Below are 15,540 nucleotides of genomic sequence, written 5' to 3'. Positions count from 1 at the left end.
TCCCCAAACCCAACAACTTTCTATGTAAGATTTACTAGGGAAAAGGGTTAGAAAGATAAATTTCGATCTATACCATGGAAAGAATGATGGATTTGTGAGGGTGACTCCGTTTTCTGGGTGACCTTGAATGAGCCTTTGCTCAAAGTCAGTTTTCTATTTTGAAACACGCAGCTGGCTGTTGAAGGATCCGGCAGGGAGCCTGGCCCAGAAAAAGGCACCGTGAATGGTGGGTGAGCCCTGCCTAATCAGGGCCCTTTCTAAACCCGCATCAGCAAGCTTTGTGAAGGAGGCGTCGCTCACGGCCACTAGAGGTTACAGGACTAGCGGTGACGGTGGCTTGGAAAAGACCCACAAGTTGAAACAAAATCCCGAGGTTCTGCAGCCCTTAGGCCTGAGACCCCCATCTTTAAGCCAGGCCAGGACGCGGGGTGCAGGGAGAGAGGCGCCAAGACGAGCGCCCCAGCCCGCAGGAAGGGGCGGGTCGTCCTGGCAACCCTGGACCGAGCCTTGCAGGCGGTGGCATGCGCCCGTGCTTTCGCTTCGCATCCTGGCATTCGGCAGTTCGGCTGCCGGTTGGAGCGTTGATCGGGGCCATATCCTCCATGGAGTCCTCCAAGGGTAGATCAAGGGCTCCCCCAGGGCAGTGGGTGTAGGACTCGGAGGTGGAAGGGAGACTCTGGGGCTGGGCGGGACGAGGACTCTCTGCAGCCCTGAGTCGGGAGGGAGGGCGGGCGGCCGGGGTGGTGGGGGTAGGGAGAGTTGGCATCCAAACCAGGAACACCGCTAGGAGGACCACCGAGGTTTAGAGCCCCTTGCTCTGCCTCTTGACTTTCAAAGGCTTAAGGGGTATGTTGGTTTTTGAAAGACAGCCTTTCTAACAAGACGCTTTATTTGTCTCGGTTGCTTTTCATGTTTAAAATCACCACGCGCGCAGGGGAGCCCATGAGCGCTGGAAACGGCAAACCTGGCTGCCAGCTTCCTTCCATTTCAAGAGCGGCCTGTGCTAGAGAGCTGGAGAAGGTTCCAGAGAAAAGTGACTTGGGCATGACCAAGGTGGAAAGGAGATACAGTTGAGTTCTGGGTGGGCTTATAACCTCATGGCTTGTGGCTTTATAGTCTTCTCTCTCTCTCTCTCTCTCTCTCTCTCTCTCTCTCTCTCTCTCTCTCTCTCTCTCTCTCCTCTCTCAAGATCGAGCACCACTGCTACCCCCTTATGTAGCCCAGGCTAGCCTGGAATTCTCCATCCTCCTGTCTCAATTCCCCAAGTGCTGGGATCGTCAACAGCCTCTGTCGTTCCAGGCTTGGCTCATAGCTTTAGAGTTTCTGTTCATGCCCCTGTTACTTTGGACTTCTTGGTGGCGTATCATGTAGTGACGTCACATGTCAGATCAAAGCATCTCCCCTCTTGGTCAAGAAACGATGATTCCCCCAATGGCCTCTTACAATTGTTTTTTAAAGACGGTCTTTATTTTATATGTGTGTTTGCATGGATGTCTACTGCTTGCGCGCCCGGTGCCAGCAGACATTAGAGGGTGGCGCTGGGTCCCCTGGGACTGCAGTTATGGATGGTTGGGAACCACCACGAGGGTACTGAGGGTAGGAATCCAGTCCTCTGCAAGAGCAACAGGTGTTTTAACTGCTGAGCCGTCTCTCCACCTCCGCGATCTCCCAACAGTGTGACTTAAGGGAACTAAGTCTTTAAAACACGGGCTTCTGGAGAACATTCCAGATCCGAGCTACGGGAGCTAGTTAGGGGACGTACACAATCAACTCACGTCTATATTCAAGATCTGATCAGGCAGAGAATAGCGCAAAAGGAGGAGCCACAGCTGGCGTGCTCACACCTGCCATGCCCACACTCAGGAGGTGGAGGAAGGAGGATGGATTCAAGGTCATCCTCAGTGACATAGCAACTTCGAGGCCAGCCTCGGCTACCTGAGACCCTGTCTCACCAACAGAGACAAAGCAGAGATTTGAATGTGTTGTTGACTGGAGGAACTCCAAACAGCTGGGAAGTGTATTGTAACGGAGTAAAGGGAGTCAGAGGGTTTGAGCTGCCGGGGCTTTGGTTAGTAAATACCGAGGCTGGTCTTCGGCCTGATTCTGCTTGCCTCTAGAGCCTGTCCACATCCATTTTTTTTTTCTTGCTCAGATATTAGTAGATATATGGTACTGCTTATTGGCTGGGGCACTTAAGGTGGAAATTGTGAGCACTCTGAGGCAGGTTTACATTAAATTAAATAATGGCTCTTACTCCGTAATTGGCTCTTAAGGTGGAAGAGGAAGGATGAAAACAAGGTTCTCTTGAGGGCGCAGAGGCTAGAGGACAGCCACAGTTTCCCAAAAACCCGTTCAGGGTGAATCCAGGCTCAAGCCAGAGTGCTGCAAAAGGAGCTGGAGAAGTCTCGTCTTGGCCCAGCTGAGCCTTGTCCCCAGTCTCCTAGGTCCCAGGTCTTCATATCCGATTCTCCTTCATAACTTAGAGAGAGGTGGGAGGGATCCCTAGCCTCAACTATAAACTGGGCTGAAGGAGCTGGAGGATTTCGAACCATCAACTGTCCAACATGGCTAGGATAGCAAGGAGAAAAGAGGGCTGGGATCCCACCTTTCCTCCCTGCACCCCGTTTCCTCCTTCCTTCCCAGTCTCAGGTGGTTCATATTAGCAGAGGGTGCCCCTGAACTCCTGCCCCACCTCCTGAGTGCTGGGATCAGAGGCGTGCTCCACCATTATCTGGTCCTGTGTAGTGCTGGGACCAGAGGCATGCTCCGCCATTGTCTGGTCCTGTGCAGTGTTGAACCCAGGGCTTCATGTATGTCAGGCAAGTGCTCTGCCAACAGAGCTACCTGGGAACTTAACTTTAAGCTTCCAGAACTTTGTTTTTCCAATTTGGTTTGGAATAAGGAGGAAGCCACTTTGAGGGTGATCTAGGGAGGACCCGTGCTTTTTAACTGGACGTTCTACTCTCAGTAAGTCCTTTCAGAAGACACGTCTAAGGTTCAGCTTAACAGGGAGTCCAGGGCTGGGCGGTGGTGCACACCTTTAATCCCAGCACTTGGGAGGCAGAGGCTGGCGGATCTCTGTGAGATCTAGGCCAGCCTGGTCTACAGAGCAAGATCCAGGACAGGCACCAAAGCTACACAGAGAAACCCTGTCTCAAACAAACAAACAGACAGACAGAAAACCAGGGAGTCCAGGTCTTGTGGAATGGAGGGGCCAAGCTAGCCACTTGTACAGTGTGTGGGTGTGTGCCTTTTTCCAGCAGGGAGGGCCGTGACTTCCCGTACTACTGCAGATCTTTAGCTTGCTTGTTGAGCAGAAAAAGCAGGAAGTAGGAAACTGTTTTTTTTTTCTAAATTAAAAACACTCCATATTAAGCCAATATAGTTTGCTGAATTATTCTTCCCCTGTCCGACAGAGGGATTTGAGTTAGCCGAGAAGACAAGTGTGAGGAGCAGACTTCATTTGCGTAAGGTGTTGTTTCTGCCCAAAGATGTGGAAATCTCCATGAGTTTCACAGATGGCACCAAAGACATAGACTTTCTTCCAAATTCCCTTTCCCCCTGAATTCCTTTCTGGTTTCCAAAACCTTCCTTTGGTCTTTAAAAAGAAGAATTTCCATTTAAAAAATTAATGTGGCCGGGCAGTGGTGGCGCACGCCTTTAATCCCAGCACGCAGGAAGCAGAGGCAAGCGGATCTCTGAGTTCAAGGCCAGCCTGGTCTACAGAGTGAGGTCCAGGATAGCCAGGGCTACACAGAGAGACCTTGTCTTGAAAAACCAAACCAACCAAATCAAACCAAGCCAAAAATGTTTATGTAGTCACAAAAATGAGTGTAGTCACACATGGGTGCCAGAAGAGGGAGCTAGAGTTACAGATGGTTGGGAGCCTCCTGAAGAGGGAGCTGGAAACTAAACTTAGGTCCTCCACAGGAGCGGCAAGGGCTCTTAACCCCGGGGCTATTTCTCCAAACCCCCCACTTTGCTTTTTTAGATAGTATCATCTTTTCTCATCCTACAGTGTTTTAGAGTCATGGCTTACTTGGCATTCATTACGGCAGGTTTCCTGAGGAATGGTGAACTTCTGGAGGAGCGTATGAATCCCAAGTTTATTATTCCTCACCACAGCCTTTGAGCTAGGCAGCAAAAGGTGGCGGGAGCTGGGAGCTGGGCATGGGGAGGTCTGCCAACATTAGTAACGGAAGGCACTCTGCCTGTGCCTGGGCAGGGGAGGCATCTTGAGGCTGTGTTCAATGCTCCAGCCCACTTTTGACACAGGGATACTCCTAGGGAGATCCTGTAGTCAGCTTGAGATGGGGACCACGACATTTAGCAGAGAAATGGCTCTGACCATCCTTGCATCAGACAAGCTTTCCCATCCCAGAAGCTTTGGGTCACTGTTTTACTAGAGTGTTGCTACTGTAAAACTTAGTAAGAAAGCTAGGAAGTACCCTAACTCATAGGTGTAACTCACTGTTCACTGGTGTGGGGGACGTAGGACTTTTAAGATCTCCCTGAATCCTGCTGGTTATTATGGTGCACACTTTTAATCCTAGCACTTGGGAGGCAGAGGCAGGGGGATCTTAGTGACTTAGAGACCAGCCTGGTTCACAAAGGGATTTTTAGGATAGCCAGGGCTCTGTTACACAGAGAAACCCTGTCTCCAACCACTCTCCCACCAAAAAAAAAAAAAAAAAAAAATCCTTCCCAAATTCCAACACAGACAAAATACTTGTGAAGTGACAAGACCTTCTGACGTTATTCATAGGGGTCAATTACTTCTGTGTGAGTGAGTGTGTGTGTGTGTATGTGTTGTGTGTGTATATGTGTATGTGTGTGTGTTGTGTGTGTATGTGTGTGTGTGTGTTGTGTGTGTGTATGTGTATGTGTGTATGTGTGTGTGTGGGGTATGTGTGTATGTGTGGTATGTGTGTTGTATATGTGTGTATGTGTGTGTGTATGTGTGTGTGAGTGTGTGTATGTGTGTGTGAGTGTGTGTGTATGTGTCAGTGTGTGTATGTGTGTGTTGTGTGTGTATGTGTGTGTGTGTGTGTGTGTGTGTGGTGGAGGTCAGAGGACAACTTTTAGACCTTGCTGAGACAGGGTCTCCTTTCTTTGTGCCCCCGACCACCTGGCCTGTGAGTATATGGACAATTCTCCTGTCTCTGTCTTCCATCTTACTGAAGGAGTTCTAGAATTAAAAATGTATGCATGCCACCACATCTAGCTTAAACTATATAACTGTATAGTTATTATTATTGTGTGTGTATATTTGTGTGTGTGTGTAGGTGTGTGTTTCACAATGAGTGTGAGGAAGTCAATTGACAACTCTCTGGTGTCAGCTCTCTCCTTCCTAGTTGACGAGGATTCTGGGGGTGGAACTCAAGTCACTGGGCTTACAGGACAAGTGCTCGTCCTTTGATGAGCCACCTTGCATTTCTGAGTTAGAGCTAGCATCACCAGATCTTCAGGTAGTGAGAGGTGTGCAGTCGTCATCCATGTCCTTCCTGTGTGAGCACCGAGGCTTGAAAAACACCTCCATAGCTTGGAAGAACATTCTGGAGACAAGGGAGAAGAAGTATCCATGTTTTACTGCACTGAGGTCACTATTAGGTAGAAAATGTGGACATCAATGGCTGAGTTGGAAAATGATTGAGAAGCCAGATTTTTGAATACGGTGTAAGCATACCATAACCAATTATTCTTTGTATGTGCACATGTGACAGTATCATTAAAACCTATATCCAAGTCTAAAAGAATACCTCAATATGGATAAAGTAAAAACTCCAGGTCAGTGGTCCAGGGCATTCGCTGCTCTTTCAGAGGAGCTGAGTTCAACTCCCAGCACCCACATGGTGGCTCAGAACCACCTGTAACTCCAGTTCCAGGGGATCTGATGCCTTCTTCTGGCCTTCTCAGCAACCTGCATTCACATGGCACATAAACACACTCTGCTATGTTATGCCCAGTCTCAGGGACCCCCAAAAGACCACCACGAACACTGAATCCTATATGTAAAAGCAAAGAGCCTTTATTCTCTTCAAGCTCCGAGCTTGGTCTCTCTGTCTGTCGGACGCAGTGGTGAGAGCAGAGAGCCCTGAGCCCAGGTGGGGTGGTGTTTTTATCATAGCAGAGGTTGGGGTGAGGGGATTTCCAGGGTCCAGGACCCTGATTGGCTGACAATTGTCTAGGGTATGTGTAAAACAAAAACATGTGTGTGCTAGATTCATGGACATCTGGTCACCTTATCTAGTGGTTGGAATGTTTGGGAGGTTAGGTACTTTCCCATCCCTGGGTGGATCCCTGTGTGGTATCAGCTTAAAGCTTTTCGTGGGTCTGGGTGTTGCCTGACAGTAAGCCTGTCACAGAAGCTGTGTCTAGGCCCCTAAGCCTGTCATGGCAGCTGTGTGGTCAAGCTATTCTGGCCCACATGCTACACGTACATACAGATAAAATAAAACAAAATGAAAAGGGTTGAATTCCAGGCCATGAAGCATCGTGTCTTAATTGACAGCCCTTGTTCTTTGTGGTACATAAAACAATGTTGTTAAATTGATGGTGCCGGCCTGATCTCTGTGAGTTCGAGGCTAGCCTGGTCTATAGAGAGAGTTCCAGGACAGGCACCAAAACTACATGGAGAAACCTTGTCTCGGAAAACCAACAAAACAAACAAACAAACAAACAAACAACAACAACAACAACAACAACAAAAGATGGTGTCTTATACTCAGTGAAGTACAGTATTTGCATGTAAGGATCCAAGTTTCTAATTACTGTTTTAGTTGAGCCCCACAGGATTTGATGTGTAGGACCTAAGTTCATTGAACGTTAATGCGGTTTCCATTATGATTTCTTTTTGATGAATTATTCAGCAGTGTGGTTTGAGCTCCCAGGCTTACGGTGGGGTTTTGGCTTGGGGCTGTCTCTATTATTGATTTCTAATTGTGTTGCTTTGAGGTCTGAGTGGAGTCTATATGCTATTTTTTTGGCTCTTTCGTGGCCTAGTATAAAGGTGGTTCCTTCTCTGGTTGCTGGAGACTGTCTTGCCCTCCTCACGGCTCTGTCCCTTTCCCTGGCCTTGGCTATCACAGCTACTCAGCCCTCTGGCCACCGTTGGCCTCGGTGTACTAAGGCTACTCTGGGTTCTGGCTCCCAGAGCTCTGGGGGTCTATAGCTGCCACAGGCTGCAGTCCTGTGCCACACCCCAGAAAACCTGAAGATGGGGTGGAGGATTTTGAAGAGAGGAAGTAGCTCAGCTGAACTTTGATGTTTGTATTCACAAGTAAAATGCTGGGAAGGGTGTGGTGTGTGTCCATCCACCCTATCTCACTCACCAGTGTGATCTGGGAAGGGTGTGGTGTGTGTGTCCATCCTATCTCACTCACCAGTGTGATCTGGGAAGGGTGTGGTGTGTGTCCATCCTATCTCACTCACCAGTGTGATCTGGGAAGGGTGTGGTGTGTGTCCATCCTATCTCACTCACCAGTGTGATCTGGGAAGGGTGTGGTGTGTGTCCATCCTATCTCACTCACCAGTGTGATCTGGGAAGGGTGTGGTGTGTGTGTCCACCCTATCTCACTCACCAGTGTGATCTGGGAAGGGTGTGGTGTGTGTCCATCCTATCTCACTCACCAGTGTGATCTGGGAAGGGTGTGGTGTGTGTCCATCCTATCTCACTCACCAGTGTGATCTGGGAAGGGTGTGGTGTGTGTGTCCATCCTATCTCACTCACCAGTGTGATCTGGGAAGGGTGTGGTGTGTGTCCATCCTATCTCACTCACCAGTGTGATCTGGGAAGGGTGTGGTGTGTGTCCATCCTATCTCACTCACCAGTGTGATCTGGGAAGGGTGTGGTGTGTGTGTCCATCCTATCTCACTCACCAGTGTGATCTGGGAAGGGTGTGGTGTGTGTCCATCCTATCTCACTCACCAGTGTGATCTGGGAAGGGTGTGGTGTGTGTCCATCCTATCTCACTCACCAGTGTGATCTGGGAAGGGTGTGGTGTGTGTCCATCCTATCTCACTCACCAGTGTGATCTGGGAAGGGTGTGGTGTGTGTGTCCATCCTATCTCACTCACCAGTGTGATCTGGGAAGGGTGTGATGTGTGTGTCCATCTACCCTATCTCACTCACCAGTGTGATCTGGGAAGGGTGTGGTGTGTGTCCATCTACCCTATCTCACTCACCAGTGTGATCTGGGAAGGGTGTGGTGTGTGTGTCCATCCTATCTCACTCACCAGTGTGATCTGGGAAGGGTGTGGTGTGTGTGTCCATCCTATCTCACTCACCAGTGTGATCTGGGAAGGGTGTGGTGTGTGTGTCCATCCTATCTCACTCACCAGTGTGATCTGGGAAGGGTGTGGTGTGTGTGTCCATCCTATCTCACTCACCAGTGTGATCTGGGAAGGGTGTGGTGTGTGTCCATCCTATCTCACTCACCAGTGTGATCTGGGAAGGGTGTGGTGTGTGTCCATCCTATCTCACTCACCAGTGTGATCTGGGAAGGGTGTGGTGTGTGTCCATCCTATCTCACTCACCAGTGTGATCTGGGAAGGGTGTGGTGTGTGTCCATTCTATCTCACTCACCAGTGTGATCTGGGAAGGGTGTGGTGTGTGTCCATCCTATCTCACTCACCAGTGTGATCTGGGAAGGGTGTGGTGTGTGTCCATCCTATCTCACTCACCAGTGTGATCTGGGAAGGGTGTGGTGTGTGTCCATCCTATCTCACTCACCAGTGTGATCTGGGAAGGGTGTGGTGTGTGTCCATCCTATCTCACTCACCAGTGTGATCTGGGAAGGGTGTGGTGTGTGTCCATCCTATCTCACTCACCAGTGTGATCTGGGAAGGGTATGGTGTGTGTGTCCACCCTATCTCACTCACCAGTGTGATCTGGGAAGGGTGTGGTGTGTGTCCATTCTATCTCACTCACCAGTGTGATCTGGGAAGGGTGTGGTGTGTGTGTCCATCCTATCTCACTCACCAGTGTGATCTGGGAAGGGTGTGGTGTGTGTGTCCACCCTATCTCACTCACCAGTGTGATCTGGGAAGGGTGTGGTGTGTGTCCATCCTATCTCACTCACCAGTGTGATCTGGGAAGGGTATGGTGTGTGTGTCCACCCTATCTCACTCACCAGTGTGATCTGGGAAGGGTATGGTGTGTGTGTCCACCCTATCTCACTCACCAGTGTGATCTGGGAAGGGTATGGTGTGTGTGTCCACCCTATCTCACTCACCAGTGTGATCTGGGAAGGGTATGGTGTGTGTGTCCACCCTATCTCACTCACCAGTGTGATCTGGGAAGGGTGTGGTGTGTGTGTCCACCCTATCTCACTCACCAGTGTGATCTGGGAAGGGTATGGTGTGTGTGTCCATCCTATCTCACTCACCAGTGTGATCTGGGAAGGGTGTGGTGTGTGTGTCCATCCTATCTCACTCACCAGTGTGATCTGGGAAGGGTGTGGTGTGTGTGTCCACCCTATCTCACTCACCAGTGTGATCTGGGAAGGGTATGGTGTGTGTGTCCATCCTATCTCACTCACCAGTGTGATCTGGGAAGGGTGTGGTGTGTGTCCATCCTATCTCACTCACCAGTGTGATCTGGGAAGGGTGTGGTGTGTGTCCATCCTATCTCACTCACCAGTGTGATCTGGGAAGGGTGTGGTGTGTGTCCATCCTATCTCACTCACCAGTGTGATCTGGGAAGGGTGTGGTGTGTGTCCATCCTATCTCACTCACCAGTGTGATCTGGGAAGGGTGTGATGTGTGTGTCCATCTACCCTATCTCACTCACCAGTGTGATCTGGGAAGGGTGTGGTGTGTGTCCATCCTATCTCACTCACCAGTGTGATCTGGGAAGGGTGTGATGTGTGTGTCCATCCTATCTCACTCACCAGTGTGATCTGGGAAGGGTGTGATGTGTGTCCATCCTATCTCACTCACCAGTGTGATCTGGGAAGGGTGTGATGTGTGTCCATCCTATCTCACTCACCAGTGTGATCTGGGAAGGGTGTGGTGTGTGTCCATCCTATCTCACTCACCAGTGTGATCTGGGAAGGGTGTGGTGTGTGTCCATCCTATCTCACTCACCAGTGTGATCTGGGAAGGGTGTGGTGTGTGTCCATCCTATCTCACTCACCAGTGTGATCTGGGAAGGGTGTGATGTGTGTGTCCATCCTATCTCACTCACCAGTGTGATCTGGGAAGGGTGTGGTGTGTGTCCATCCTATCTCACTCACCAGTGTGATCTGGGAAGGGTGTGGTGTGTGTGTCCACCCTATCTCACTCACCAGTGTGATCTGGGAAGGGTGTGGTGTGTGTCCATCCTATCTCACTCACCAGTGTGATCTGGGAAGGGTGTGGTGTGTGTCCATCCTATCTCACTCACCAGTGTGATCTGAGAAGGGTGTGATGTGTGTGTCCATCCTATCTCACTCACCAGTGTGATCTGGGAAGGGTGTGGTGTGTGTCCATCCTATCTCACTCACCAGTGTGATCTGGGAAGGGTGTGGTGTGTGTGTCCACCCTATCTCACTCACCAGTGTGATCTGGGAAGGGTGTGGTGTGTGTCCATCCTATCTCACTCACCAGTGTGATCTGGGAAGGGTGTGGTGTGTGTCCATCCTATCTCACTCACCAGTGTGATCTGGGAAGGGTGTGGTGTGTGTCCATCCTATCTCACTCACCAGTGTGATCTGGGAAGGGTGTGATGTGTGTGTCCATCCTATCTCACTCACCAGTGTGATCTGGGAAGGGTGTGGTGTGTGTCCATCCTATCTCACTCACCAGTGTGATCTGGGAAGGGTGTGGTGTGTGTGTCCACCCTATCTCACTCACCAGTGTGATCTGGGAAGGGTGTGGTGTGTGTCCATCCTATCTCACTCACCAGTGTGATCTGGGAAGGGTGTGGTGTGTGTCCATCCTATCTCACTCACCAGTGTGATCTGGGAAGGGTGTGGTGTGTGTCCATCCTATCTCACTCACCAGTGTGATCTGGGAAGGGTGTGGTGTGTGTCCATCCTATCTCACTCACCAGTGTGATCTGGGAAGGGTGTGGTGTGTGTGTCCACCCTATCTCACTCACCAGTGTGATCTGGGAAGGGTGTGGTGTGTGTCCATCCTATCTCACTCACCAGTGTGATCTGGGAAGGGTGTGGTGTGTGTGTCCACCCTATCTCACTCACCAGTGTGATCTGGGAAGGGTGTGATGTGTGTCCATCCTATCTCACTCACCAGTGTGATCTGGGAAGGGTGTGGTGTGTGTCCATCCTATCTCACTCACCAGTGTGATCTGGGAAGGGTGTGATGTGTGTCCATCCTATCTCACTCACCAGTGTGATCTGGGAAGGGTGTGATGTGTGTGTCCACTCCTTTCACTTATCCTCCCTTCCCTTCCCCCTTTCCATCTTCTCTTCCTCATCCTCCTTCCTCTCTCTCTGTCTGTCTTTCTCTCTTTCATTTCTTTTCTTTTTTCTTTTCTCTTCCTTCCTTCCTTTCTTTTTTCTTCTACTTTTTAAAAGAAAAATTTCGAGACAGGGTTTTTCTGTGTATCTGTGGCTGTCCTGGAACTCACTTTGTAGACCAGGCTGGCCTCAAACTCACAGGGATCCTCCTGCCTCTGCCTCCCGAGTGCTGGGATTAAAAGTGTACACCACCAAAGCCTGGCCTGTATGATTTTCTTATCACAAGCGATTACACTGTGTTATTGAGTTTCTGTGCTCTATGAAGTTATGCACAAAGAAATCCAGTGCCTACTCATCTGACCTTTAAAAAATTTGGTTGAGGGGTAGAGAAGTGGCTCAGGCCAGGAAGAGGACTTACTGCTCTTGCAGAAGAGTCCACACCAGGCGGCTCACGACCATCTGTAACTCTAGCTCCATGGGATCTGATGCCCTCTTCTGGCCTCCATGAGCAGCAGCACACATGTAGTGCACATACAGACATGCAGGTGTGCACATGTACACATAATTAACAACAATAAAAATAAATCTTAAAAAAGTAATTAAACAGGGCACATGCTGATGTAAAATGGTAAAGAACCGATTGACTTTTATAAAATATAAATCATACAGCAGAATAAAAAGAATGGTTCATCTGTTCATATGACAGCCACAGACTTAAAGGGCTCTTTTGTTATTATGGGTGGCTGGGAGGGTTAGAATTATTTTCCTTCTTTTTCTTCTCCTCCTTGAACTCTTTATGTAGCTGAGGGCAACCTTGAACTTTTGATTTTCATGCCCCTACCTCCCAAGTGCTGGGATCACAGGCATGGAGCAGCATGCCTGCTTTCTTGTGCTGGGGGTGGAACCCAGGGCTTCCTGCACACCAAGCAAGCATGCTACCAACTGACCTACAGCCGCAGCCCACGTAATTCTTTGCATTTATTCACTCAGATGCTGCTTGAGAGCTGACTCACCTTTGCCAGGTGCTCTTCTAGATGCCACTGGGGGCAAAGTTACGTTTGTGGTTGATAATGGGAGGTGACCTGTGGAAGTTTCGGAAGGCACTTCTTCAGGTCATGAGCCAACTTCTGGAGAATGTGCCAAGGTGTCCACACTGTGAATAGCGACACCTAGCTGCTTCAGAGCTCTCCTCCACTCAGTTTAGAGCAGGCGAGCTGTGTGGAGGCACAAGCAGTCTGGATTAGTGCCCTGGATTTCAGACTCTGGCACCACAGTATTGTTGTCAAACTTGGGTCTAGATGTTTAGTTTTTCCCTCAATGCAGGCATGTGCATAATCTTTTGAACCTGTTTCCTCCTCATTGTTTGTGTGTGTGTGTGTGTGTGTGTGTGTGTGTGTGTGTGTGTGTGAATGTGAGCACTTATGAGAGCTAGATGTGATAATGTGTTAACACGACCCCCAGGACACAATAAATACTAAATACTAGCTGCTTTAAAATTGTACTTCCCGTGTGTGTGAGTATAGGTGTGCTTCTGCCTGGTGCCCATGTGGAGGTTAGAGGACAACCCTAGGAGTCAGTTCTTTCTTGCCACTCGTGAGATCTGGGGATTGAACTCAGGTTGTCAGGCTTGGCCGCAAGCCCCTTTACCCACTGAGCCACCTCACCAGATACCCCTCCCCCATTTTTCAAATATAATTTAGGAAATAAAATAGACTGTCAGGTATTTCATCAATATACTTAAATGGAGACCCTGTGTTACAGATGCCAAGCACGGTGATGTCCTAGAATCCAAGAGTTCTTTGGCCAACAAGATGGCCTCTGACAGAAGGGCCAGTCTTTCGTCTTCTGATGAAGCAGGTCTGAGAGTCACTGAGCCTCCGGGACCCACTGGGGTGGTGATTCACTCTGAGTAAGTAATGGTGTGTGTATGTGTGTGTGTGTGTGTGTGTGTGTGTGTGTGTGTGTGTGTGTGTATGGGGGTGTCTGTTGAGATTTTGACTATTGGGGTGAACTATAGCAAGAAACGGATAGTCTGAGATCAGTGTGCCCTGCTAGGCAAGAACTTTAGAGCTAGGCTACCCAGGTTCAAATCCCAACTCTTCCACTAATGGTCTGTGTGAATTCGAGCAAATTGCATCATTCTCTAGGCCTTGGTTTTTTTGAATCATTTATTTATGTATCCCTCTCCCCATGTGTGTGCCTGCATGCCATTATGAACATGTGGAGGTCAAAGGGACAACTTGAGAGAGTTACACACACACACGCAAACATACAAAAGAATGAAAGAAAATAAAGAATGAGCATCCTAAGAGATACAGTCAAGACTATAATTACCGGGGCTGGAGAGATGGCTCGGTGGTTATGAGTACCAGCTGCTCTTCCAGAGGTCCTGAGTTCAATTCCCAGCAACCACACGGCGGCTCACAACCATCTATAGTGGGATCTAATGCCCTCTTCTGGCATACATGCAGATAGAGCACTTATATACATAAAATAAATAAATAAATAAATAAATCTTAAACAACAAATAACAACAAACTTCTTAAGGCTGAGAATGTAGCTCAGCACAGAACACATACTTGCCAGAATGCCAAGGCCCTGGGTCCAACCTGGGTCCTTCTTTTTAAAAATGATAAAAGAAAAAAACAGAGTGATAGAGAGATGTGCATACTTCTTATGAAGACCACAGACTTTCCAGTGCTCTCCCTCCCGTCGCTCCTTCAAGCAATACAGGAAGACAGGAAAAAGTAAGAAGACATAAGTGGACATGGGAAGAGAACGGAGCCCCTCACCTGCACTCTGGTTGAAGTCTCTCACTGGCTGAGAGCCAAGAATTCCAGCGCGGAGGGCTGGAGAGATGGCTCACCTGGCTTTGGTTCCTAGAACCCACAAGGTGGCTCACAACCACCAGGAACTCCAGTTCCAGGGGGTCTGATGCCCTCTTCTGGCTGCCATGGGCACTGTGTGTACATGGTACCCTTTCATTGCAGGTAAAACACTCATACACAAAAAATAAATCTTTAAAATACATATAACAAAACAGAGGCATTTTATCCTTATTTATTTATTTATTTATTTATTTATTTATTTATTTATTTATTTATTTATTTATTATTTTGGTTTTTTGGGACAGGGTTTCTCTATGTAGCTTTGGAGCCTTTCCTGGAACTCACTCTGTAGCCCAGGCTGGCCTCGAACTCACAGAGATCCGCTTGGCTTTGCCTCCCGAGTGCTGTGATTAAGGGCAAGCGCCACCACTGCCCCACTTTATCCCTTTTTAACTGCACAGTGAAGTGGCATTAATTACATTCATAGTGTCTTACAACCATTGCCACTGCCTATATATTTTTTTTAATTATTTGTTTTTATTTTACGTACATTGGTGTTTTACCTGCATGTATATGTCTGTGTGAGGGAGTCAGATCCCCTGAAATTGGAGTTACAGATGGTTGTGAGCTGTCATGTGGGTGCTGGGAATTGAACCTGGGTCCTCTGGAAGAGCAGCCAGTGCTCTCAACTGCTGAGCCATCTCTCCAGCCCACCACTGTCTATTTTCAAAACAATTCATCAATCCAAACACAAACTCTGTATCCATTGAGCAGTATTCTTTCCTCTTCAGCTCCTGGAAACTTCTCAGCTACTCTGTCCTTGTATTAGTAGGGTCATATCGATTTGTTCTATGTCTGGCTAATTTTTACTTCAGATAATTGTTTCAAGGCTCACCCACGTGGTAGCATGTTGCAGAACTCCACTCTCTGTAGGCTGAGTTTTATTCCTATGTGTAAGCTGAACTTCATCGGTTCACCTAACTGTTGCTGGATGCTTGGAGTTATTTTCTGCAATGCGCAGCCATAGACCAGTGTCTTCCTGAGTTTTTGTTTTCTGTTCTTGTGAGTATATACATAGGGGTAGAGTTGCTGGATCATGGAGCAATTCCATGTTTTACTGTATGAGGAGCTAGTACTTTGATTGCTTTTTAAAAAATGTTGGTTTAAATATGTATGTATGTGTACCATGTGCATGCCTGGTGCCTGTGGAGGCCAGAAGAGGGCACCAGATTCCTTAGAACTGGAGTTACAGGTGGTTGTGAGCTGCCATGTGGGTGCTGGAAATTGAACCCAGGTTCGCTATAAAAACAGCA

At 48.6% G+C, this 15,540-nt stretch overlaps 1 protein-coding gene across 2 annotated transcripts in view; it reads left to right on the top strand.

Annotated features, from left to right (window-relative positions):
* The first annotated feature begins 526 nt into the window (after positions 1-526).
* Spats1 (spermatogenesis associated serine rich 1) overlaps positions 527-15,540 on the top strand; it is a 41,649-nt gene continuing 26,635 nt past the window's right edge. For both annotated transcript variants that reach the window (XM_059244073.1, XM_059244074.1), the window contains exons 1-3: positions 527-618; positions 935-1,069; positions 13,161-13,308. In XM_059244073.1, coding sequence (XP_059100056.1) covers positions 603-618; positions 935-1,069; positions 13,161-13,308 — 299 coding nt within the window. In that variant the 5' untranslated portion in view covers positions 527-602. The remainder of the gene's footprint in view (positions 619-934; positions 1,070-13,160; positions 13,309-15,540) is intronic.

The sequence above is a fragment of the Peromyscus eremicus genome, chromosome 16_21 (genome assembly GCF_949786415.1).
Source record: "Peromyscus eremicus chromosome 16_21, PerEre_H2_v1, whole genome shotgun sequence".
Classification (NCBI taxonomy): domain Eukaryota; kingdom Metazoa; phylum Chordata; class Mammalia; order Rodentia; family Cricetidae; genus Peromyscus; species Peromyscus eremicus.
Note: the sequence above shows the minus strand (reverse complement) of the source record. Positions and strands in the feature narration are given on the sequence as shown.